The sequence below is a fragment of the Branchiostoma floridae genome, chromosome 3, assembly GCF_000003815.2.
Source record: "Branchiostoma floridae strain S238N-H82 chromosome 3, Bfl_VNyyK, whole genome shotgun sequence".
NCBI classification, from domain to species: domain Eukaryota; kingdom Metazoa; phylum Chordata; class Leptocardii; order Amphioxiformes; family Branchiostomatidae; genus Branchiostoma; species Branchiostoma floridae.
Genome location: NC_049981.1, coordinates 8,500,706 through 8,527,632, shown reverse-complemented (window position 1 = coordinate 8,527,632; position 26,927 = coordinate 8,500,706). Strand labels below are relative to the sequence as shown.

Sequence of the window (26,927 nt, the reverse complement as noted above, 5' to 3'; positions counted from 1 at the left end):
TTTGGTATCATAGCAAGATCTAAGAAACAACTGAAAAATGAAAAAAATGAAATGCCTATGTGCACCCCCGGCACCAAATGCACTTAAACTTCTATGTGCAATATTTCTTCCAAACTGCATATGCCTCAGGCCCGGGCCGTATTGTGCCCCTGGATGCGGAGCTCCTGCGGTGCCTGGGTGCTGTGCGTTTCGATGTTGTCGTGAGGATGCTCCAGCCACACCGCAGGCCCATCCGGCTGCACCTAAACAACATGCCGGCATCAACGTTTAGGCCATATAACATCAGAAATATTTCGATGCAATAGTAATGACAAATAGAGCAGCGCAAATCGATATTGTCTTTTCGAGAATTATTACTAGTATGTCACAAATGACACTAAAATACAAGTTTTTGATTGCAAGTAACCATCATGAATACCTTATGATATCACTGAACATTGAATTTTACAAATCACAGATATGTTCTTGATTCCTACCGCCAACTTTATTTCTGCTCATGACGTCACAGTAAATATTATTGTTACTGTGTGGGCCGACTACTCACTCTTTGCAGCCAGAGGCTGAATTGCGAGGAGCTTACAATAGGGGGGGGCTAACTCGCAAGGGTTTGGAGCGAGCTGCCATTTGGCGCCCCACAGGTGACCTCAATACGATAGTAATTGCCCCAGGTGCGGCCAAGGTGCTGTAGGTTTTGAACCACTCACACCGCACCATCGCGCGTGTGGCGGGTTCTTTAACGTGCCTGTGGTATGGCTCTCCCCAGACACGGGGCCTCCATTAAACGTCCTATCCGAGGGACGGCCCTAGCAAAAGCTAGGTACTCATTTTCACCTGAGTAAAGTGAGAAAAGTCGTGTAAAGTGCCTTTCCCAAGGGCACAAGATCGGTAACAGGGCAGCCGGATTCGAACCCGCGACCTCTCGGTCACCGACCGAACACGGTCCCGCTGCGCTACGCGGTCCCACTAAACATGGCAGCCGGTTCGGAGCCTGGTACTCCGATTCAGCCAAACAAACTTTGTTTTGAGAAGTACAGACGATTGCATTTTTTTAAATAATATTTGCGCTTCCTTTTATCAAATAACATTTTTCGCGAGTCGCGGCGCCATGTTTCGAATCGGCTGCCGTGAGCTAAAAGCATGATTTGTAAGATTCGATGTTCAATAGCGTCATCATGATCATGTACAAACGTATGTGTTTATTTATAAATGCTGTCACCTCTTAGTGTAATCAAGAAATATTTAGCCAAGTTTTGTATAGAAGCTACCTGATTTCGGCGGCAGTGCTTGCACTTGTAGGCATCCCGGAAGCTTTTCCGGAAGTTTTCATTGACGCCTGCGTAGATGATGGGATTCATGGCGGAGTTGGAGTAGCCGAGCAGGAGCACCACGAACCGCAGCTGCTTGAAGTATGGCGGGCTCTCCTGGAAAAATAACAGCCAATATTGTTAGCATTTCATATAGGATTAAGGATTTGCCAAGACGACAAACATTTGCGGTAACCATGGCAACCCTTTGTTACCGGTCACGAAGCTAAATGTCAAAATAGGAGATTGTACCTTTCATCCGACCTGATTAGATTAGATTCAGAAGAACCAATAAGATTGGCTTCTTTGAAGTGTTTTTTTTCAGGTAGGTCATTAAGAGAATGTAACAAGATGCCAAATGTCGCGACTTTTTGTCAGCAATCTAAAGCCCAACTTCGTTGTCAAATGCTAAATGTTTTTCATTTTGTGTATTTTTGCACACGTTTGGAAAGATAGTTTAATATTTTTATTAATTGAAAAAAAATACCTTGGGTAGAATTCCAAACTGCAGCCAGATCTGGAGGACATGGTAAGGGGTCCAGCACACGAAGAACACCGTCATCACAACAACCAACATTTTGATAACCTGTGGAAAACGACAACATGTTAGCCTAACCTCTTACAGTGATGTTCCAAACATCATACATGTAATGAATGGTTGCCTGTTGACTACAGCTGTCTCAGTGAACACGATTAGTGGAGAATGTGATTTGTCTTGATATTTGAGTAGATCTTAATGAGGTATCGACATGATTATCCCTGGGCCCTCTGGTGTCTTGATACTGTGCTACAACGAAACTTCCAATCTTTTAAATAATATCTCGTGTTCTGGCCATGATATTATGGTCTTCATTTTGGGGTGGTAGATCAATCTTGGGAGAGAGAGTAAGTCGTGTAGGTTTGAGCCCCATAACGGACCTCCACAAGAAACATTTTTTGTACGTCACTCGAAAAGGTAAACATTATTTTGCAAAGGTATGAGGTCATGGATTCTTTTTCGACGACAATGTGTCGCACATCTGGTCACATGGCAAAGTTAGAAAAAAGAAGCCCATGTTCATAATTAGTTACGTTTTTCTTTGAGCATTACAGTTTTATACAGTGAATCCAGAAACAGTAACGGCAAGATATTGATTCATCGACTGCTTAATACGTACCTTCTTCTTAGCCTTGAGTTGCAGCTGTTGGATGGAGAGGGCGGCGATGCCTGGCGAAGTGGTGCGCCACAGCTTGCGGGCCAGCAGGAAGTAGGCCACCATCATCACCACCAGTGGGATGGCGTACAGAACAACAAACAACACCGAGGTGTAGATGGCCTTCTGGTGCTGATCCCACTTCTCTGCACACCAGACCTTAAAACAAGACGACAAGATGTTGGGGTTGTCTGGTGGTTAGGGTTGTTGGTTGAACACTAATGCTAGCCCAGTAGATTCAAGTCCTCTGTAGGTCGCAAATCTGTGCCACAAACAAGTGAACACACAAAGATACGGTTTTAGTCGTCCAAGAGTATAAAGGACAGGAAACTACAATCTGTCAGATCTTTTGGAACCCGCGTCTATTGTCTTTGTTGTCTTCGAGGGTGAAGAAGAGGTGATACGGAACAGCTATTCATTATCAAATTACTGATGATGAACTTTATTGCTTGACATTTGTACATGGTACAAAGTATGGCAACGACTGTTGCACAAAGTACAAAATAGGTGAATAGAATAAGACTTAATATCATAATTAACATAACAAGAAGGGCTAACACAAGTCTTTGATATAGTGTTACAATCGAGTTGGGCTAATCATGATTTTCATTACTCTTTCTAATAGCAAAGCAGTCCTTGATATATTTGCCTATCTTTGCATTATAGGAGCTGTGGCATCTAAATATATATACAAATCTGTCTGTAGCATCGAATGTCTTGAAATCTGCTGTAGTAGATTCGAGAAATGTGAATAGCTCATAACGTAAAATAGCGTATCTAGAACATTCCATTAAAAAGTGAAATTCATCTTCAATATGATTTGGACAGAAAGGGCAGAACCTTTGGTCAGGGGCTACATTGTAGTATCTGCCTGTTTCAATGTTTAATCTATGGCTACTGATTCTTAACTGAGTAATCGCTTTTCGAATTTCAAAATTAGTTATATCATAAAGGTATGCTTCTTGTCCATAACATGCTTTTGACTTGCTAAGAAAAGACAGTTTTGAATTGTTTTCAATAAAATCAAATCACTTCTGTATATATGTATCTTGTAGCCGAAGGCGTAGTTGGTTGACAATATAATCTACATGATAAGCCTCAGGTTTTATCCATATGTGTCCAAAGCCATGCTAACAGAGAATGTCCTTAACATGATTAATCCAGTCTTGCGATACTTTGGGTCACTGGTTCGTATTATCACGGTTTCTGTACTTGAAACAGAAAATTTATGATACTACAGTGCACATAAAATAAATGAACATCTTTATTGAAGATAATGTAAAAGAAAAGTTGTCATAATTTCATCCGTGAACCACACACTACTCCTAGCAAGATATGCAATGTGTCCCATTCAAACAATTTCTATACCGTAAAAGGAGACAGTGCGAGTCGACATCTCAAAATCGTCCGCCATGAAACAGATGACGTCAGACTAAAGACTGACCATTTCAAACTAGTGATCCTCATAGGTAAAAAAACAATGAGTCAGAGACTTGTTTTTCACCAAATCAGAAGGTTAACACTCATCACCGTGTCACCCATCTAAGATTTAACTTACATTTACCTCCTTTTACAAAGGTAGAAAACTGTTGGAAAAAGATTTTTATCACTCGGACGTTAGAAAACTAGGGGGTCGGTTGGATTTCGATTAGGAATGTCCGATAACCGGAAGCACAACATCTTTTTTCCCAGGCTCAAACAGTGCAATTTAGAAAGCCATTCGGGTAAAGTAAACCCATGAATCTAAGATGCGAAATCAGGTGGCAAAACGTGAACAGCATCAAGTCAGGCATCTTTGTCGTTTCTGTTTCAATTAGGTCGACTTGCTCGCTTCCATTAAGATGGTTGTTAAGTGCTTATGTCACAGAAATGCCTTATAACGTTCTTACTATCAAAACGGTCTTTTGAGAACCAAAAAAGCCAACATTGTGGCAATTATTTGTCTCGATGGTTTTGCACTGTTTACTTCTCAAAAGAACGTTTATGCGAGTTCCGAAGCGGTCGGGGTGTTTGCTATGTCTATGACGTCACGGGCGGACATTGATTGCAGTTTGAGGTACTATTTGTAACGTTGTATATTTCATACAAACATCATTTTTTATCAAATAATATCTATAGCCGGGACACAAATGGCAGGTGTATCAGAGCTATCTTTACGTTCATTCAAATATTTCTGTATTTACATTTATTCAACAATTTAAGTATTTACATCCATTCAAACAATTATGTATTTACTGTACATGGATGCAAACATTTTATCATCCATTTTCTACATTTAATTGTAAATCAACTTAAGATTTTGCCAGGACAAATGTTGGCTACTCCCTGGGACTGTTTGTCACTAGATATGTCAGACTTGAGATCAGCAATCATAATCGGCAGATTTAGAATTAGCGCCCACCCTGTCGAAGTTAAAGTGAGGATGCTGCCACAACTAGAAATACCGACATTTGCTCTAGAGCAAATGCAGCGTATTTCAGCCATCACCCTCCTCATGCAACAATAAACTGTTCCAAAATCACCCGGTACCCATGGAACACTAAAAAAGGGCTTCTTCTAATCACACAATAGCCCAAAATTGAATCTTTAAAAATCCCCCTGTGCAAGAATGAACTCTTCCAGTGCACCCTATGTATATCAAGTTCGAATGAGGTCCGTATTGACATATTTCATACGCAATCGTTTTGTGCCAGTTTAACGTAACAGTTACGCGTACTTGGCCGAACTGTGAATCTAGCTGCGTACCTAAAACGTACAAAAACGATTGAGGTGCGTATGAGGTGCATATTGTACGTACGTCTGCACATGAAATATGTGAATACAGACATCGTAAGGACTTGAAGTCTGAACTTATCTTGTACAATTCATATCTCACCTCCAGCACACCATCGTCCCACTCCCACTGCTTCTGCTCGGACACGACGAGCAGCGGCACGTTGACGGCGCAGGAGATGAGCCACACCGTGGAGATGACAGCAGCGGTGTTGGTCTCCGTGATTCGGGCCTTCAGCGGGAAGATGATGGCGTAGAAACGGTCGATGGCGATCACAGTCAGCATGATGATACTGCTGGTGATGGACACGCCTGGGGAAAAGCGTCCAGTTGTTAATAAATCCGGCTATCTGCTAGCAAGGTTCATTACTGCATTCGATATTCTGGTACTCTTAGGAAGCGGTCACACGAGTGCGTACAGTATATATGTACAACTGAGGCCGAAAATGTCTTTTTTGTTCAATAACCATTCTGCACATTACAAATCAGATTAAATGTGCGATGAAGAAAATGTTGCTGTTTTTGGTTTGACGCACCGTTTGAAAGCCACCGACACAAAGCTACTTCTAGGCCCAAACTTGAACGGGGCCTCAGGGGTCTGGCACACCTCTGCGTAACTGTATCATATTTCAGTAGCTATTACAATATGGGAGTGAAATAAACTGTTTTTTATGCTTTTACCTCTGTCTCCTCCTGTCAAATTGACTTTTCTCTGTAACCCCCCCCCCCCCCCCAATAACCTGAAAGTTGACATGAAGATAGAATAGGCAAACTCTCTGCCTTATTTGCATAATCAATGGAACAATACAAACGAGAAACTCTCGACATTTCGTGAAGACGCGAGATCGAAATCTCCCGGTACATATTCAGTTGACGAACAGTTAATCATGACTAAAGACGACCATCCATTCATCTGTAAGATTATTAACTTGTGACTAAACTATGGCACAATTTTTATTCGCAAGACATTAATCAGCAAAGTGGCAGCGGGCGCATATATATTCTCCAATTGGGTAGCACAGAAATTAAAATATTAAACTGGACAATGAAAACATGTGGATGACGAACAAAGCAGAAACGCAAATGAAACGTGAATATATGATTCCAAACTCCCCAGCCGATAATCACATTTGTAAGTAGAAACGTTTAGTTGACATTGTGTAGCTGTGTGTGTTAAGCATAATTCCAGGGCAGACACGAGACGTACCTATAACAACAATTCTGAATGAGAGCTTTAAATTTTACACTTAGTTTGTCTCCGAATCAGTTACCAGTCTAAATCTCAGAGCTTTACCAGGATTATTTCATCAAACGAACTACAAGGGCTGATTTGCTTTACTTGAAATTCGTTCTGCTGGATTTCAGACATATCGTCAAGAAATTGCTCCAGATATTCTCCCCTAAATGTCGACGATCTGCTAAGAATGGGGTAAAAGCTTTATGTGTAACTGTTGAACTCAACCAAACATACAACGAACGGTTCTATTGCCCGGAGGAGAAAACCCAGTTGTAGCTACATGTATATGGTAGGATGAATGTAACGGGCCTTAACCGGACAATGACTCCTCGGCCCTTGAAATTATACCCTCACACGCCGGCCCCTCAAGCAAGATTCAACAAATGAAGAGTCCGAGGCGCATTTCTTATTAGATACAGATTCGAATGAGGTCTAATCGTAAAGAATTAAAGACAAATGGAGCTTACCCAATATGCCCCGGGCCCATATGGAAGAATATACTCTTCCACAGGAGCTCCTAGGTATAACTAATTGGTTTTCATTGGAATCGCCAGCTCTTTTTTTTCGAAAGTGAAAGAAATCACCACAATCTTCTATTCAGAAAATTTTCATCATGATATAACATGAAGCCATTCAACAATTTCCAGTACGATAATTGGTTCCGTTATAAGCTCATTGTGATGTGGGTACCTTTATCAGTGCAGTGAAAGTAAGTGAAAATGAAAGCAGGTGCGGGTACTGTGCAGTGGTAGTCTTTGTTTTCTTCACGCTGCAAACTTAAATCTTCTTGTTTTGTATGAACAATTACCGAAACAGAGACGTCTCAAACTTTGAAAATAATTTTACCGTCCTGTCGCTTCATATTTTTTCCTGAAAAATCCCAGGACCAACAACTTAACTTGATGTGGCTTTATCTATATATTTCATTTTTTCTTCTTTGTTAAGTATATAATTCTCTATACCACTTTCAGACTGTTTTTGCTTTGTATGCAATCAGCCATCGAACCTAATCTTGTCTTAGTGTAAACATTTGCTTCTCGTAGCGTGCGAGACCCGGAGGATAGGAGTTTCTATCTTGTTCGAGGGTTTCTTTTCGGAGGTCAGTGGTGATACCCTGGTACTGAGAGTGTTTTGGGGCTCAAACTCTGGCATTTTAAAGTTACGTACAACTTGAATGTTCAAAGTTAATGTAAAACAACAACAACAGCAACACTAGAAGCACCTACATTTGCTCGGGAAACAATACAGCACTTTTCTTTCCAGTCCAGTGAGAGAAATGCGGCAACTATAGACAGGTAGCCACTATGGAGAAAATGCTGATCTATTGACTAGTAAGAGCAATAAGTTACACATAATTTCAGTGCCCATTGATCTTTATTCATATAAACATTGCACAGGTAAGCCAATCATTTAGATTTACAGTTCAAAAAATCCGACGAGAAATATTGATGAGAAAATAATCATTCTCGCCACTGTCAAACTTACGTATCAAAACTAAACGCAAACTGGCCAATTTTCCAGCAATTTCCGCCAAGTAACTTATTCTCGCTTGTCTCAACTGACCCTGCTAAAGTCAAATGTACCGAAAATGGTTGATATTGCCACGCTGAATGTTGGTAAATTCATCGACAAAGACTTGTACTCTGACGTTCAAGGAACGCGTACCTGCTACCGATCCAAATCCTTACAAACTACGATTTTATATGTATAAAACCTGGCGTAGGGTGACATTTGTCCGCTGGATGTTCACGATATGCATGTGTTTCTATATATACGGGATGGAAAGGCCCCGCTTATGAATACTAATTATCCTTCGCCTTCCTCTTCGCTGATTGGCTGGCTCATTAAATTCAATTAACTCTTGCTTCAGCCGACGCCCTTCCAGGTGTGGAGCTCTGTGGTGACGTCACGGCATAAGGCCGAAAGAAAGCCAATTTCCCCTCAGAAAAGTGCTAAAATTAATAATTTTAAAGTGGTTTACGCCAATAATTTTACTTGGATCATGTAACCAAATATCAAATGCCTATCTATACCAAATTTCAGGTCATTTAATTGTAATACCAGGGTACAGGGGGCCAAAATATACCGTTTTGGTCTAAAAATGACCATAAAACCTCATCATTAAAATCGTTTTAGAGGCAGATATGAAAAACAAAAGACCTGGGGGTATTGGCCCACTCTACCCTTGTGCCAAATTTCAGGTCATTCGGTCCAGGAACGACTAAGAAAGAAGAAACATTACGAACCCAATATACTAGTATTTCACCATACCTATGGTATGGCTGAAATATAATAAGGGGCATCGTTTGTTTTTGACATTGATTCCATGCACTCTGAAAACCTTCGACCGTGCAATTATTACTATCTTCGCATCTTCCATTAGCGAAAGCCGTTCTCGCGGCGTGGGATTTGAGATACTTTCATACAAGGTACACGGGGGTCAAAATCTTTAGTTCTATCGAATTTATCTTCTCTCAAATGGTTCGGAAACTTAACCCAAAGTGTGCTCTTCAGTTCCCTTGTAAATTCTTAGGGACTCTTAGGACTTGATTTGATCGCCGGTGTGAACTGCTGAATTTGGCTCCAAAAGATCACCTTCATCGGAATATCAATATCAAAGAGGAGACATAAGAGACGAAAGTAATATATCAGCGGAAATCAAAGTCTGAAAAATATAATCGAGAGCACCACTCAAACTTCACTTGATTTTGTCAGATTCTCTGTGATTAAAAGTCTTTATGATTTGTCCTTTTGAAAGTCTTGATATAGCTGCTGTAGATTTTCGAATAAATGCTCCTGTTGAGGAGGCTTAGTAGACATGCCAAATACAGCTACGGAGATGACCAAAGTCAATCTCAGGAAAGGGAAAAACATGTTTCTGCCGATAACAAACCCATTGTTATTACACATCTATTAACAGGACTTCTTCATCATGCTTCCGTGCCTAAATTGACTTTGGAAGTAATTATCTAAGCTAGTGAACTTTCTCCTTCATCCGCCCAACTACTAATTTCGGTTGTAATTACGGCACTCTGGCTGCTCGCCAACGTCGGGCCGCGAGTAGTATTCATCCTTCCGTCTTTGCCGCTATTTGTTAACTCCATGAAAAATGGAGTTATTGTTTTTGGTCTGTATGATGTTTTGCAGTATATGGACGGATTGAGATGCTATTTAGCAGGTGGGTAGGTGGGGTGATTTGGACAGTGAAGGTCCATTTTGGGATGTTCTGTGGTATTGATGTTCAGGTTGCAAACACTTGTTAACATAAGAAACTTGGCCCCACTAGCTGTTTGCTGTGGTCCTGCAGGGTCGCATACATTTGTGGTTTTGTGGTTCCGGCCAGAAATCTTAAGGGGGCACACTCCAGTTTATTTCTGGTTTCAATTGGAGGCGGCACACCCTCAAGTCTAGCGACCAGGGAATTATCCTGACGCATGATAACTGTATATGGGATGAGAGGATATATCTTCAGCTACAAGACCAACTGACTTCTGATCCTTCAACTTCTCTCATATAAAAATTAAAGGGAAAATACATATTTTAATACAGAAAATGATGCACGAAATTGGGCATTTTCGCATTGGATAGAACCCATTACATAAGGTTTTTCGGCAAAAACTGTCAGAAAGAGAAAAACCTTGCGAGTAATCCAGCCAGGTGAGGTGAGAGATAAAGAAAATTCTAATACTACAGTTAATCATCCACGGCGCGCGGCATTGCATCTTCGCTTACACAGCACCTCAGAGGGAAATCTAGGTAACGGAGCCTGTTTGCATTCAAGGCGTATTAATACCCCGAAATGAGAGTCAGGTCGAAACACAATTTGCACCAAAAACACACCATTTCTTACGCCTTTCAACCATCTTGGTGTTTAATGTCATTCCGCAGTAAATAATGAGACATCACTCAACTCAAACATAGACCCCCGGAAGCCTTTCGTCCCTTTTTTGTCGCGCACTACCACGGAGCTGGTATGTGCACTGTTAATAACCTCTGGATGGATTGTGATTATGTTTGGTACGTGGGTAGACGCTGTGAGCCTTAGTGTTTTAGCGTACATTAGCAGGTTGTTGTAGATATTTGCAATGAAAATTGTATCAACTGCTGCTTGATGTGTGGTCACTATTATACCGGTAGTATAATTTATCTGTCTGTAGACCCTTTGGGAGTGTTTTGTATGTGTGCATTTGTTTGTGTGATTGGTGTCATGTTGCATGAAGGATGTGTTTTGGGATCATTGTGTAATTATGGTGATGTAAATTGGGGCAGGTAGATAAATATTAGGTTCAATATTGATGTCCTTGTTGACTCTATTGTGTACATTAATAAGATTTGATATATAGGTTTGTTTTAGTATACTTTGTATCTGACTCCTGAATAATGCACAATTTGTGCCAAAGTCTGTGTATAGATTGACTGAAAGTAGTAGAAGTAGTAGCGTAACAACGACTTAGTGACAACAAGCTCTGTGTGCCTGGGTAGAATTTACCCATACTTTGGTACTTCAAGATCTGTGAACATGTCAAATTTTGAATAAAAGGGCCATCATATAACATACAAAACGCTACTTACATCCTTATTTACATAGTTGATGACACAAGGTAAAGCAAGAACGGAATATTTCATAGAGGTATGAGGACTCTTGTTACAATTTGCATTCGTCGTCTTGAATTCCTTCAAATTTCAGCACTATATGTAGGGTGACTATTTTTGACATGTTTTAGTCAATGTCTTTTTTTGAATATGTACATACAACTCTAAAAATGCTTTGCAGAAATGTTTGAATCTTTTCAGGATCCCAGCAGCTTTTGTCATATACAAGAATCTAATTTCTTTCTCCTACCTTTGTACTTTTACTTAAATTTCTTAACGTGATCTTCAACAACAGTCACGGTGAAGCTTACGAGGAATCCCCTTCCTCTTAAACATATGCTCAAAGAGAACTCAAAGTTGAAAAGAAAGACCTCAATATCAATAAGGCCTTGTCCTCTTTATATAGTCCGACCGTCCCATTTCTATTCATTTGATGTCATCGACCCTCGGCAATCTTCTTTCAATACGATTCTGGACCGTGAATCAGAATCTTACTGCCATTTATACGTCAATAGGATATCCCACAGGGCCAACCCTGTTAGTGACACTTGGCAATTGACATTCGCCAACTGGTGCAAACAGGCACCAATGCACCGGCATTTTTTTTAAAGCGCAAGTGGGAAAATGCCGCGAATTGGCGCGAACTAGACACATGAATAGGCGCTAAAATGCACCAACGGGCGCGAAGTAGGCGCGAATTAGATCCTAACAGGCACCATTTAATTCTATAATAAGTACTGAGTCAGTTTGAATGTTTGCTTGTTTTAATAAATGTGTATTAGACATATATCATTGCATGAACATATATCATTACATGTTACATGATAAAGTGAAAACGGGTATATTCGGTTCGTGTGCGTTCTATCTGGTGATTTCTGTAACTATAAATTCTTTTTACCTCCATGAAATGTCATGGACGTTATATTTTACCCTGCTTCTGTCTGTAAGTAAACAAGATAACTCAAGAATGGCTTGGTGGGTTGGTTTCATACTTGGTGTATTGGTAATGTGTGATGAAAGCTGGAAATGATTAGATTTTGGGCCCCTAGCGGCTTCCTTGGTACTGCAACGCAACTTTCGGTGTTGCTATCTCGTGCTCTGAAAAAGTTATGGTAACGATTTTTCGGTGTTAGATAACTATATTTATCTCATGAATTAGTGACATGAGTTTTTGCCCCCTAGCGGCTAGTTTTGGGATGACAGGGGCATTTTTGTCAAAAACTTCTAAAGAGGATGAATTCAAGAAGGGAACAGCGGATTTTCATGATTTGGGGTATGTAGGTACCTGAGACAATGTTGTATAAAATGAGATACTAATTATGCAAAATATGAGTACATTTTATAATTAATGAGAATATTCTATCATAGCCGCTTTTTCTAAGTTTGTTATATTTTCATAGTACATGTATGAATGAATGAATGAATGAATTTTATTGCTCAACAATCGCACAGGGTACAATGTACGTTACGGATGTTGCGCCAAGTACCATAATTTTACATCCTTTTATCATTTCCCATCTCATCTTCCCATTTCAGTCGTTGTACATAGGTTTCTGATAACCTGGTCATCTGAGCTTCAAAAGATAACCTTAGTATGACCGCAAAGGAAAATTGGCGACTAATTTGCCGCAATGAACAGTTTGTTGCAAACTAGTCGCGGTCCAGTGAAATAGCCGCACTAGTAATTACTGACGACTTACCGTCGACTTAACGAGATCCGAGCCGACCTGCATTGATCTATCCCTTTATGTTAGGGATATCCGAGATTCGTGACAGGAGAGAAACCGCTCTCATAGCGCTCGTTAGTTTTAATAGGCCCCTCCTGAGCGATATCAGAGGTGTGCTACTTAGCGATACTGTTCTGATCCTCAAACCCCACTGGCGTTTTGATATGCCAACTTCTTACGTTACAAACTAGACGGAACGGCTTTCAATCAACTAGGCAGTTTGTTATATCGCTAAGATCTTCCTCCCAGATACCCTGATTAAAGAAATTGCCTTACATTTCCTCGCTATTGATTCTGTGGACAATTTCCATTCCCACCCATGCTGAGACTGACTGAATGCTATGAATGAGATAACTGTGTGATTGAACCTCACTGCACGCCCCCATTCCATCCCTCGTAGGTTGGAGGGATTTCTTCGCCTTATAAAAATCGACACGGCCCGTTGGTACTAGGAAGGAAGACTTCTAGGAAGGATATTTCCTCACCATTTTAGTGAAAAGGGAATGAGAAAGGCAACACAATACCAAACGTAGATCATAATGACTCATACACTTTTATGATAGGAGGTTACCGGAACCGGCTACAAGAAAGCGTCAATTACTTCGCCAAGAGGGTTATGTTTTCGATGAAAATCTGTATGTGTGTCAACTATCAACAGCTTTACTAGAGAACGCGAATATTAATACGGCTCGTAGTTCCTGATGATATTAGGCTGGTGTTCAACGGTCGGCAACACGAAGCTCAAGTTCGCCAATGGGCCGTGTTCCCACTGCCTTTTACCTCTCCAGTCAGGTACCCATTTCTACACCTGGGTGAAGTGAGGAAAGTCGTGTTATTAAAGTATCTTTTGCAAGGGCACAAGTTCGGTAGCCTGAAAGGATTCGAGCCCAGTACTTCTGGGTTCTGTGTTCAACAACCTACAACTAATACGCCAGGCGACCCGACAATTCCAGCTGTAATTATAGCTGTACGCACGTTTAGATAGATAACGAAGTTTCAATCCATCATTCCATCACGGCTGGTTTGGTAGGCCTTATTCCCATGCACTTTCCTTTCGGTTACGATAATTTGTCCACATTTATATGTATAGGAGGCCGCCATGCAAGATTCGGAACTTCAGCTGTGGAAGGAACAAATGTTTGCCGTAAATTGCAACAAAAATATTGTAAAACGGATGTTGTCAATTTCAAAGTCTGAATTTCAAAGACAAAGACGAAGGCGTGAAAGAATAGAAATAAAGAATCCATCTTTTTTGGATGTCTTACTCTGTGCTTTTAGTCTTTTCTTCAACCTTCCTGACCACTCGGATTTCAGTGGGCCAAACGTTGTATTTTTCGCACCCTTGCATCAGTTTTGCAGTATAATCAAATCAACATGGCCTTATTAAATCTAGATATTGGGATCACGGATCAAACATATAGAGCTCAATTCTAAATCACAGGCTTGAATCGTTTACACTTATCAAACACGCAAGGTCGTGACTGCAAATCAGATCCCTTCGGCGATGCTCCAACTTTCCCTTCAACAACTGACAATCACTTGTGAGACACGTTTTTTTACATTCAGTATCATTCACTATGATATGATACAGCGAAGCATGAAAGTGGATTTATAAGCGAGTAATCCGTAACACACGAGCTCATCGGTTTACAACATACGTCTCCATGTTTTTGAAAATGGCGTGACTACCCCTGAAAGAAATAGCACAAATCCATGCCTGTCTCTAACAGGGCAGCCCAATTAACAATTTTGTCGCCATACCAGAACACTGTATTTATAACAGGTCGTTTCTGCAGGCAGCTCACGTTCTCACATGTTGTGTTCGTGCGGAGAACACGTCAGCCGGGGGCAATCGACGAAAGGCACAGGAAATGCATACTCCAGCGGACTGTCGTAGGTTCTGGAATCGGTGCACTTCTTGTAATCATGGAGTTAAATGGATTCTTGGAGGACCATTTTGTTTGGCAGAAACGCAACCACTGACAGATCTGCTTCCCATTTAGAGAACGCCGTTCTGACATCACGAGAAGGTTTAGAAAGATGAGTGGTCGACTAATGTTATGGGGTGTTTATGTCATATATGAAAATGTAATGGGATGTTCGTGTGATATATATGGCAAATGCAGACTACCTCGATGTATGTTAGATTAGATTGTCACTGACGAAAACTAGTGGATGCTAGTTGAAACGTCTCACCGTTTCCAAAATGGTATCCAGTTGCTCGAGTAACTGCTTTTTGGCAAATACAGACTATGGTTCTATACAGCTTAACCAAGTATTTTATTCAACCGAAGTCTCAGTGAACGTTGGTCACCGTCCCTATACCCCTGTCACATTTGGCGAAAATCGATGTCAGTGGCGGAACTGTGTACAGAACCCAGCAAGACAAACCAGAAACACTAAATCACTACAAAACCGCCGTTTCGCGGAGGTAATTACCTAGCCATAGTAAACTTGAGTCACTTCCGTCCATCACAGAGTGCTTGAGCACAGAATTAGTTTGTAAAACTTGGGGTATCCAGTGGGCAGCAATCTGCAAAGGTCAAAAGGGTTTTGACAAAGAGCTTTCTCTATTTGTTGGGGAAAATTGGGACGCAGTAGATGTCTCAACAGGTAACGTTATGCAGTAGAAGAAAATCGACTTTCAAATAACAACTGAAGCCATCAAACAGAATGGAAATCGAGCCCTTTCAGTTTTGTCCAAGACATGCTCTAAGTTCACGAATTCAGATACTCTTACGTGTTGGAACTTAGTGATGTGTAAAACTGTACAAGCCAAATGCCTGATCCGTATTGCAAGGTAGCGTCCGTAATGTTTGTGCTCTGCAATCATTATTACCTCCATGAAATGTCATGGAGGTTATATTTTACCCTGCGTTTGTGTGTGTGTGTGTGTGTGTGTCCGTCTGTCAACAAGATAACTCAAGAACGGCTGGGCGGATTGCTTTCATACTTGGTGTGTTGGTGGGATGTGATGAAAGCTAGAAACGATTAGATTTTGGGCCCCCTAGCGGCTTCCTTGGTACTGCAGCGCAACTTCCGGTTTTGCTATCTCGTGTTCTGAACAAGTTATGGTCACGATTTTGAGGTGTTAGATAGCTCTTGTGCTCAGGAATAAGTGAAAAAAGTTTGGGCCCCCTGGCGGCTAGTTTTGGGATAGCAGGGGCATTTTTGTCAAAAACTTCTGAAGACGATAACTCAAGAAGGGAACAACGGATTTTCATGATTTTTGGTATGTAGGTGCCTTAGACAATGTTGTACAAAATAAAATACTAATTATGCATAATAGGAGTACATTTGCATAATTAATGAGAATACTCTATCATAGCAGTTTTTTCAATGTATCTCTTGTCCCGTACGTGATATGGTCGTGACATTTGGATGGTAGATAGCTTTTAGTGTCATGACAAAGTGGGGTAAGTTTCCCTAACATCTAATTTGGGAACTGCAGGGGCATATTTGTCAAGACATTCCTAAGAGGATAAATGCAGAAAGTATTGACGGATTGGCATCATATTAGGCATGCGGGTACCTTGGGGCAAAGATGTTCATAATGATATGCATGTTATGCAAATGAGGAGTTAATTTGCATAATTAATGAGGAAATTGTATAATTCCGTTGTTTTCAATAACTGGACTTCAATAAATGTAACACATATTAATTATGATAGGTGGAATATAAGCAGATACCAAATATGGTAATGAGGAACTTATTTGCATAATTTATGTAAAAATTGCAAAACCGCTTTATGATTAATAATGGGAATTTTATAATTGTGACATGTGTACGTTAGTGAATGCTGAACAACGCCATGCATAAATTATGTTAATGTGTTAGTCAATTGCATGAAATTTACAAAAGCTCTAAATTTTCATGGAGGTATGAGGTCGCCGAACTCTAGTTCATATTTCGTTAGTCCATTCCGTCTTAAATTTTGTCTTAAATTTGATCAGCGTGAGCCAAATTATTTATGAACCTAGTGATATTTTTGTGGATTGGTAAAAAATTTCACGAACCGTTCGCTACTTGTGGTCTGGCGTAGAGATGTCACATTTTAGAATGCTTTAATGACCTGATTTAGAAATACATCTAGAGCGCAATCTCGACGTGTCTATAATGCAAACTAAGCTGCATGTGTATGTAATATACAACACGGTGTAATCCGTATCACCCGAGGTATCAGCCTGGCCGCGGGTATAGGATGGGCCGTAGGCCGACACGACCCTCGGGAGAGCTGGGACCGAGGGTGATGCGGAATACAATGTACACCGTGTTGTATTTTGTTTATGCCATACCACCCCCACCCCCACCCCCAAAAACGTACATTTCGATGCGAAGTGCACCAAAAGTTGCAAGATTAGGTTCTATCGCACAAAAACCCGTTGATTCCGACGTATTTCAATTCTTGACAGCGGCGCGCGCGCGAAGTGCGTTCGAATCATTCTAATCCTGGGTCATACGCCCGTATGGGCCGGTATCACGGCCCACATATGGCATAAATTCTTATGATCAAAAGTGTCCAAATCTCTACAAGTTTCCTTTAACGTCCTTCAAGGAGGCTTCATCATCGGCCGACGTGCTTACACAAGACGGGTCACTGACCGCCCCTTATGGGGTTACACACCTAATTACAAGACGGGGATGCGCCAGGTCTCCCGTCAGAGTGAATGAAGAAAATCACCGTGTGGCTGATGCGAGACGGAGGTTCGCCAGGCCTCAATCCGAGTGATTTAAAGTGAATCACCAACTCCATATCGAAGGATTTGCACCATCACACACCGGGACATGCCCCTACTCATTTTCGAAAGGTGTGCTGGGTTCTTATAACGTGTTTGAGGCTCTCCTGTAACACGGGACGTCACGTCCTATCCGAGGGACGGCCCGAACCGCAGCTAGGTACTCGTTTCCACCTCTGAGTGAAGTGAGGAACGTCGTGCAAAGTTCCTTTGCTGAGGTTGGTAGCACGACGCCCAACTACCAAGATTGGTAGCACGACAAGATTGGTAGCACGACGCCCAACGCGCTGTAGATTACGCCATGCAATCCTACAAAAAAGACTTACTGCAGGGGAGGTTTATTGCAGAAGATGACAGATGTGGTACTTTGGATATTGAAAGGTTAGATAATGAAACACTCCATCACTTCGTGTGTGGTACGGCCAAATATATTGTGGGAAAAGCATGTTATAACCGTCTGATTGAATCTTATATGGTGGGAGTAAAATTGATAAACACATTATTCCACACAATTCATGATAAGGTCATTCTAGATAACAGGAATTAATTCGTTATCATATGTGACTTGATAGCAGATAAAGTTTCTAGGCAGTCAACGGCCAGAGCGGAGTGGAGACCCGTTAGGCGGTTCACTGCTTCATGTGAACACCGTTCCGGCATCTCCTGCAGCCAAGCTGACACCAAACGATATGCTTTGCTTTGGACCCGGTCAGTAAGGCCGAGAGGGGGATCCTGAAGATTGGGCCACCCAGGATTTCCATATACCTACCCTGGCTTCGCGCACCGGAGAGGGATACAGTTACTCCATCCCCACTGCACAGTGTGGACACAAACCGGAGGTTGTCAGTTTACGGGTTCTAAGCCCTTTCAAATTGGGGCACAGGAAGGACGCCACGGGACAACTTTGACGTTGGGATGGACCATTGTCCGACCACCACCCGCCTCAAGCCGGGCAACTCCGGCCAATACTAAAGTGTCGGTTCGACAACGTATGCTGCTTCTGAGGGTGCCTGGAGCTTATAATTTAGTGTTTGTCAAACATGAAAAGCGGGCGGAAATCCCAACACTCAAGGTATTGCTAAGAAAGTGAAATCATCTATCTTGCGTCTGGCAAGCTGGAACGTCAGGACAATGTGTCTAGGCCTATCCGACCATCTACAAGAAAACAGCCATCATCAACCGCGAGCTGGACAGGCTTAATACTGACATTGCTGCATTACAAGAGACCAGACTCCCATCGAGCTGCTGTCTCAGAGCTCTTACTCCAGTACCGGGAAGAAGGAACAGTTCGGAACTTCCTCAAGACATGCGTGACGCTAATATCATCACGCTCTACAAGAACAAAGGTGACCGCAGTGACTGCAATAACTACTGTGGAATATCCCTTCACAGCACCGTTGGGACAGCCTTCGTCCGCATAGTGCTAAACCGGTTACAGACTCTTGCAGAGCGAGTTTATCAAAGCGCACAGTGCGGCTTCAGAGCAGAAAGATCAACCATCAACATGGCCTTCTCACTAAGTATCGAGAACAAAGACGCACATTGTACATTGCGTTCATCGATCTGACCAAGCCTTTTGACTTGGTCAGTGGACAAGGCCTTTTTACCCTGATGCAGAAGATTGGATGTCCTCCCAAACTCCTGAGCATGATTTCGTCTTTTCATGAAGACATGCACGGACGACGCTGGCTGGGTCGCACACACAGAGTAGGTAATATAGCGACTCATAAACTGCTTCAATCAATCATGCAGGCAAAGTGTTTGCCCTCACGATCAGCATCAAAGAGACGACCGACGCCATGGCCCAGGACGTAAGTATCACTCCTAGCATCTCACTGATCATCCTCGAGGTGGTGGGTGAGTTCACCTACCATCTCAAACAACCTGTCACTGGACGCAGAGCTGGATAAGTGCATCGACAAAGCAGCAACAGCATTGGCTCGCCTAGCCAGGAAACCATGTATGGGGCAACGCCATGCTAACTATCAACAACAAGATAGCGGTATGCTAGGCGTGTGTACTTAGCACGCTCTGGTACGGCAGTGAAGCCTGGACACTGTACTTTCACCAAGAAGGCCGACTCAACAACTTCCACGTGCGCTGTCTCAGAAGAATACTTGGCATCAGCTGGCAAGACCGTGTCCCCAACAAGGATGTCCTGACACAGGCCGGAATGCCCATTATGTTTGCCGTGCTTATCCAGAGGCGACTGAGATGGCTCGGTCATGTTAGGCGAAAGGGTGACGGCCGAATACAAAAGGATGTGTTGGATGGCGAGCTTGTCACCGGCTCCAGACCTGCAACAAGGTCCGTCCTGAAACGTGACGTGAAGTCCGGCAATTTCAACCCAACAAACTGGGAGGCAGTGGCCGCTGACCGCAGCAGCGGGTGACAAGCTGTCAAGGCTGGCATTAAAACCAGCGAGAAGAGGAGAGAGGACCAAAGGGTGGCACACAGCCCCCACACAACCAGACAAGGATTACACCTCAGTCCTGTGACAACTGCAACAGTCTGTGACTCCAGGATTGGCCGCTACGCCCACACCAGGCGCTGTAACCCCCCAAAACAATCTGAACTGACTAGACCATGATGATGAGATTCATGAGATAGAAGGATGTCAACATATCATGTCTAGGCTTAGTTATCATTACATGCAAACAAAGACACCACATCTCATGATATTAAGTACTGAATGTGTATTCAAGTGATTCTAGGACGGCAAGATACAAACGGAAGTGAAAGCACTTGACAAACACTTGAAATGTAAGGCACGTTCGCATGCAGTTTAAGTGTAATAGTTTTTGACACAGCGTAACAGTGCGTCATCACGCAGATGATCATCCTATTAAGTTAATGGATGCGATTGATAGCATACATGAAAGTACATTTGCGACAGGCCTTGTCGCCTCCAAACCTTAAAGGGGTATTAAACTTCAGAAGGAAGTGAACAGATTATGTATCAATGAATACATAATCAGCCGACATTTTTCAGAATTTCACTTGTGGTGAATTGCACAACGTGTGTTTGTAAATTAATATGATACTTACTAGACCATGTATCTCCTGTACGTAGACACTTCCTTCATCGTGAATATTTTCGGCATGAATGTGAAGCGATAAGCACACCAAGAAGGTCAATTGCTCACAACATAGCAAAGAACACATAGAAGACTAGTTTTTTCTTATCTCCCCTCAAATTGGATTTGTCACCTTGATTTGTCAGACCTTGTGAAACACATTGTACCAGACATAAGCTGAGACTATTTGATTTATCAGTCAATTTATAAATTGGGTAGTTTTGCAGAATACTGAATGCTTTTTAAAGCGCGTGAGACTAGTGGGTACTATATCGTATAATGTGAAGTAGTATGCATTTTCAGTTCATACAATTGATATCTATTGGACAATAACACTCTCTTCTGCAATTCAGAACTCCTTTAGGCTTTATAACTACCCGGCTTTCAAGAGAACATGGAGATACTGTATAAGAAAAGCAATGGAGGATGAACTTAATTATATTGGGTAATGCCCACAATGCTATTCTATGATAAGTATAACAAGAGATCTTCGAAGCTTTTCACACGTTACTGACCAACGAAAAGTACATTCTTGTAACTATCATCACCTTCATGAGATAAGGTGTTGTTTTCGGTGTGACTGTTTGGTTGTTTGTTTGTTTATTTGTTTGCTTCTTTCTGTCCTTTAAAGCCCAGCTGTGTAACATTAGGACAATGTAGTTTTCCTAGATGTCCCTGCTTCTTAACACATTTACAAATACATCCACAGTATATAATGGCATTCCAATATCCAGGGAGGAATGTTACAACATCATACATCACCATTTGTGATCCTCCAAACCAACACATGGCCACCGATGGCTTCCCACTGGCTTATGTGCTTAACTACACGTGGAGTGCCTACTGACATTTCAACACAGCATTTGCATAATTGATATCTGTTAATGTTCCACCAGCCACAAACTACATATATGACAGGTATTTCAGTCTAATGATGGCAAACACTACAAATATAGATTTCCCTCATTGTTTATGCAAATTAAGTGCCAGTTTGCATAATTTGCACTTGATTATGTACATCTCTGTCTCAGCTCCCTACATACCAAATATCATCTAAACTTGTTCCCTTGTCCAGTTATCTTCCTTAGAAGATTTTGAGAAAAACGCCCCAGAGCAACCTGCTAGGGGACCCAATCATACACCACTTACGAGCTATCTGCCGCCAAAACATCAAGACCATAGCACATCCAGGTCAAAAGATACAAAAAACGGAATTTCTGCTGCAGTACCAAGGTCACATACCAGGGGGCCCAAAATTGACCCTGACCTTCGTCTTCCCAACACCTACCCACATTCCAAATATCATTACAATCCATCTAAAGGTTCTTGAATTATACTGACCACAAATATCAAACACAGACACAAACACACACACACACACAGACACACAGACAGACACACACAGACACACCCAAAACTATGTCTCCATTTTTCATGGAGATAAATATCTAGCCAAACTGGAGAGGGCCTTATGCGACCAGTGTGCAGTACGTTGTTATTTGCACCAGTTAAAGACGATTTCGGAAACTCAGTGAACCTTTTGTAGCGTAATGTTTTTGTATAATTCCCAAACACTTGAAATACATGATTAAACGATGCAGATAAGCTAAAACGTGACTGAACATGTCATTCACGTGAAGGGATTTGTTCTCGAGGAACGTGTCGAATTTGGGGCTAAAAGGTTACATAGTGGGATATCTTTAACAAACTGTAAAAGCAGCGATAGACTTAGATTTGAACTTTCCTTTGTTGTAACGTTACCTTTCTTCCCACTCCCCACCGGTAAGTCACTTTGACTCAATTTCCTACAAGCACACATCCTTCGAGTTGATGAAATAGCTTTCATCGTTTGAGGCTTAAGGTGCCAATAATTCAGCAGGAACATGTACTACACACCGAGACCTTTTCACCGTGCTGACGCAGACATCCTGTATGGATGGTGCCGAGGATGACAGCGAGGATATCATCGGGAATTCGTTTTGGGCATAGCAGGTGGTACCGCGGGTTAGAGGTCTCACCCAAACACGTAATGGTCATATCGAATTTGATGGAATTGCTCTCCGCCAAGCGAAACGACCTAAAGGGGGTCATTTCACCCTTGTTGTAAAAAATAAATCCGCTTGCATTCCAAGAAAGCTATCGCTCTCTGAAACGGAAAAGAACAATGGACTTTTCGATGGTAAAACACAGCCAGAGCTGTATATCAATGTGAAAGGTCTTTGTTCACTCGTATATCGCCACAGCTGACTAATGATGGGGTTTATTTTCAGACGATTCAAGTAGGATTCTTCAGCAAGCTCTACTTTTATCCTGTTACGCCATGTATATTTGATTATATGGATGACCACTCGCACTAATTTTCGTCCCTTAAAGAAATCTTCGACCATACTGTAAGACCTATAAAGCAGCTCTGAAACGAGTAGATAAGAGAGGGAGGGGGCCTAAGGAGGCAAGTAGGGAGTGGGGGGGGGTTGTTTGAACTTTGATCTTGTCTTCCCATCCGTTTTGCGGTCGTCCCCGTAGCGTATGATTTTGGAAACCAATCCGTGAGCTTTCTTCACATATAGGGAAGCCATCTTAGTCGTCGCTCTTTGCTTATGATATTGACTGCTTAATATTCCACGCCAAGTTTGGATGGTAGATGTGATATGCATGATCATTTAAATGTTGACATCTAAATTTATATAGATCGTTGTGAAATCAAGACAGGTAGCGATGTACCACACTTCGTGCCTTGTGTACGGAGGCGTATAATCTAGGAGATGTGAGATGCTGGTCCTTTCAAACAAATATGGGTAAGGTTTAGAATATCCATTATCTTTGCTCTTCTGCACTGACGTATTCATGACCCCAGAACGCTCGCTGACAGACGAGAGATTACAAGTACATGGCCTTTTTCTGACGGACTTTCCTTGCCATTCTCTTCGGCTCACTGCGGCTACGACAACTCTCTCAGTTTTAAATGCCTCGTGGATTACTGGTGCTGCACTAGTAGATCTCATAAGCTTTAACGCTTTTTGCTGGTTGTCACAATTCCCCCGGCTTTACGCTGAGTCTGACGTCCGATTTTGGTTGTGGCTATAATAACCGTCAAAGCCATCAATCAATACGAATGTTGTTGTGCATCTTTTGTAAAACATTACAGGGGTTATGGAAAAATGAAGGAACCAGTGATGTTGTCTATAATTTTCTCCATATCAAGCCGTAAAGTCAGGCGACAGCATTTCGACATTTAAATGAGAACAAGCCAAACACATGTCTCTGTAGCGCAGTTGATAACGCTGCGGTCTTAGGAATAGAAGAACCGTGGTCTGAATCCCGGGTGGGTGGTTAACATTTAATAAATTTTGCTCTCAAACCTCTATTCTCTATATTCGGCATATAGAACGGAGCTTGGTAATACCCAGTTGATGTAGATGTTTCATTCCATATAGTGCAATACTGGCTACGACAAGCGAACATTTCTTCACATCCACTTCAAGTAGATCCGCTTCTATCACAACAATATTTACCAGAGAATAGTCGCAGGAAAAATTGGATTCATCATGTAAAGGAAATACTTAACAACAGCGGCTACTCATACATCTGGAATACAGACATCATAGACAACAGCTATTCCTGTACATTGTTTGAATGACATTTACTTTCAAACTTCCTTTCATCGGTGGACGAAAGAAAACTTAGATTTTTCAAAAACTTAAAAACAGCATACGACATGGAAGACTGCTTGTGTCATAACAATTTTGAATACCGCTCTGCAATATGTAAGTTAAGACTTAGTTCGCACCCGTTGGTAATAGAGAGAGGGAGATATAAAAAGCTACCTGCTCATGAAAGAATTTGTAAGTAGTACACGACGAATGCAGTCGAAAATGTCCTTTGTGAATGCCCCAGAGTTGATGCCGAAAGAAACAGACTATTCGGAAAAGTGTCCGAAATCACACCAAGCTTTTCGTTGTTAAAAAAACCTCAAAATATACTCTTCCCACTGAGATCATCGAATCATCCTATCATAGAAAATACTTTCATTTTCAACTGTTTTCAAAGAAGAAGTCAAACGCCGCAACAGTAGTTAATGTAGGTTTAGAACCCTATTGTATATTCTGTCTGTACATTCAATCACTTATTCTTTTTATGTTAATATTTAGATTATTCGCCTGCTTTCCATCACTTCATGTATCTGTTTTTGTCCACTTGCCCCATGGGCATGCATGTGCACTAAACTTTTCGATGAAGCGTTTTTGTGGCAGTTTTCGGATAATGAAAGAATCATCTGTGTTGGCATTACATACTTGATGGTGTTCTTGAAAAAAAAAATTAAAACACTGACACTGACTAGTGTTGCATGGGACATAATTCGTCCGTGTGTTTATGTTGTTCAGTTGTGAGTGGACGGTACTGTAACTACATTTACGTTCGATGAAGAGAAAATTAAGTGTTCGCGGTGGAACAAACGTAAAGCTAAAATCACATAATGGAAACACCGTGTCTTTACGGACGGCCGGTCGGAAAACGAGTTATAGAGCACCGCCTCACTCCTACTATGACTCGGCAAGCGTACTATGGACAGACAGATAAGTCGCTATCGGCAGGGCTGGTGTGATCAACTGTCACTGGTCTATATATACGTGTCTTAAATGTATAAAGATTTGGTCTGTTTTCATGTGTCAAGTGTGTCTTGCATTAGTACGTGACCAGCCTTCAATGCGACCAGCCTTCAATGCATCATACTACAGCAGTGGGAGAAGTGCGATCGTGTGGCGCAGCGGCAGCGTGTTTGACTCAGGTCTCGTGTTCGAATCCTGCCGTGACACCGATCTTGTGCCCTTAGGAAAGGTCCGTAACACGGCTTCCTTCACTTCACTCAGGTGAAAAAGTACCTTGCTTCGGCTAGGGACGTCCCTCGGATAAGACGTTGAATGGAGTTCTCGTGTGGGGGGAGAGCCACACCTCACTAAAGTTAAAGAATCCGCCACACCTTTTGAAAAAAGAGTAGGGTGTGCGATGGTGCACACCTTACAGTGGGTACATATTAAAGCCAAAGTCTTCAGCATGTTGAAGTTGGTAGCCTCAAAAGAAAGAGGAAGAAGAAACACAGCGCTTAGAAAAGGCGGTATGCGGACAGAAGACAGGGCATATATTTCGCTGCGGTTTTAATTTCGCGGTGAAGCGGTCACCACGAAAAATACTAACATAAGCCGCCGCGATTAAATACATTTATCAAAACCATATTTGTAAATCAATCCTTAGAAGGAATCCTTTCCAAATGCTATTATAACCACATTAAATATGTTGATAACAAGTAGGTATTAAATGTCATTCTGGTTCCAGCTATCGCTCAGATCAGATACATTTCCAGTATATTGCTACAATCTGAAGCTCTGTTAACATACAAGCGTCTTGTTTAGATCACAATAGATTGATAGCAAATTAGATACCTGTAATTCCTGATTATTTCATTGTACTTTTATGTTCACTGTTTTCATGGTGATGACTTTAACGTGAACTTATCATTACCGATAACAAATAATTCTTCTTGGTGACAATAGCAAATAATACCTTCACCGTGAACATTTAGTTGTGAGAACAAGTTACATTTTCTCAGACCGTGAAAGTTTGGTACCGAGAAGACAAAGTGAATTACAGATAGCACAATTACCTAGTGAGCATATTTACCTTCCAATAACAAAGCAAGACTTCGCCGGAGGTTTAGAATATGTCTGTGTGGCTACTTTGAGGTATGTACACGTAGGGGGCTAACATTCTGTGGGCTCGTATACACACATGGGGAAACAGTGAAACTACATTCGGCGAAATGAAATTACGATTTCTAAGTGCCGAGTGAATTACACGTTACTTACACTACAGGAGTTCTTTTCAGTGAGATGTAGAAAAACAGACTAACCCTGCATGAAGGTATTGAAGCGGCACATGAAGTCTCCAAATATCCAGACCGGGTCCGTCAGGTCTTTGATGAGCGCCACCCACATGCAGCACACGGCAATCAGGATATCAGCCACGGCGAGGTTGGTCAGGTAGAAGTTGGTGGTGGTCCGCATCTTCTTGTTCACGGCCACGGTGTAGATGACGAGGCAGTTCCCCACTATGGCCATGGTAAAAATAACCATGTAGGCGATGATCTTTCCAGCTTTCTCTCCATCAGAGAGATGGCGAAACTCCCCTGGGTAGGGAAAGTAGCTTGTGCTGGTGACGTTACCATAGGTGAAGTTGTCTGGGAATGATAGCTGTTCTGTGGGGAGAGAGGCTGTGGACGCGTTCCCCTCCAT

The 26,927-nt window shown here is 41.9% G+C and overlaps 1 protein-coding gene across 1 annotated transcript; it reads right to left on the bottom strand.

Annotated features, from left to right (window-relative positions):
* On the bottom strand, positions 1-26,927 carry LOC118411662 (QRFP-like peptide receptor). The gene is made up of 6 exons (XM_035814140.1): positions 26,546-26,927; positions 5,373-5,581; positions 2,462-2,656; positions 1,792-1,890; positions 1,266-1,421; positions 1-242 (listed from the first exon to the last, which is right to left on the bottom strand). Exons 1-6 carry the CDS (start codon positions 26,925-26,927, stop codon positions 126-128), a joined length of 1,158 nt encoding a protein of 385 aa, XP_035670033.1. The 3' UTR covers positions 1-125.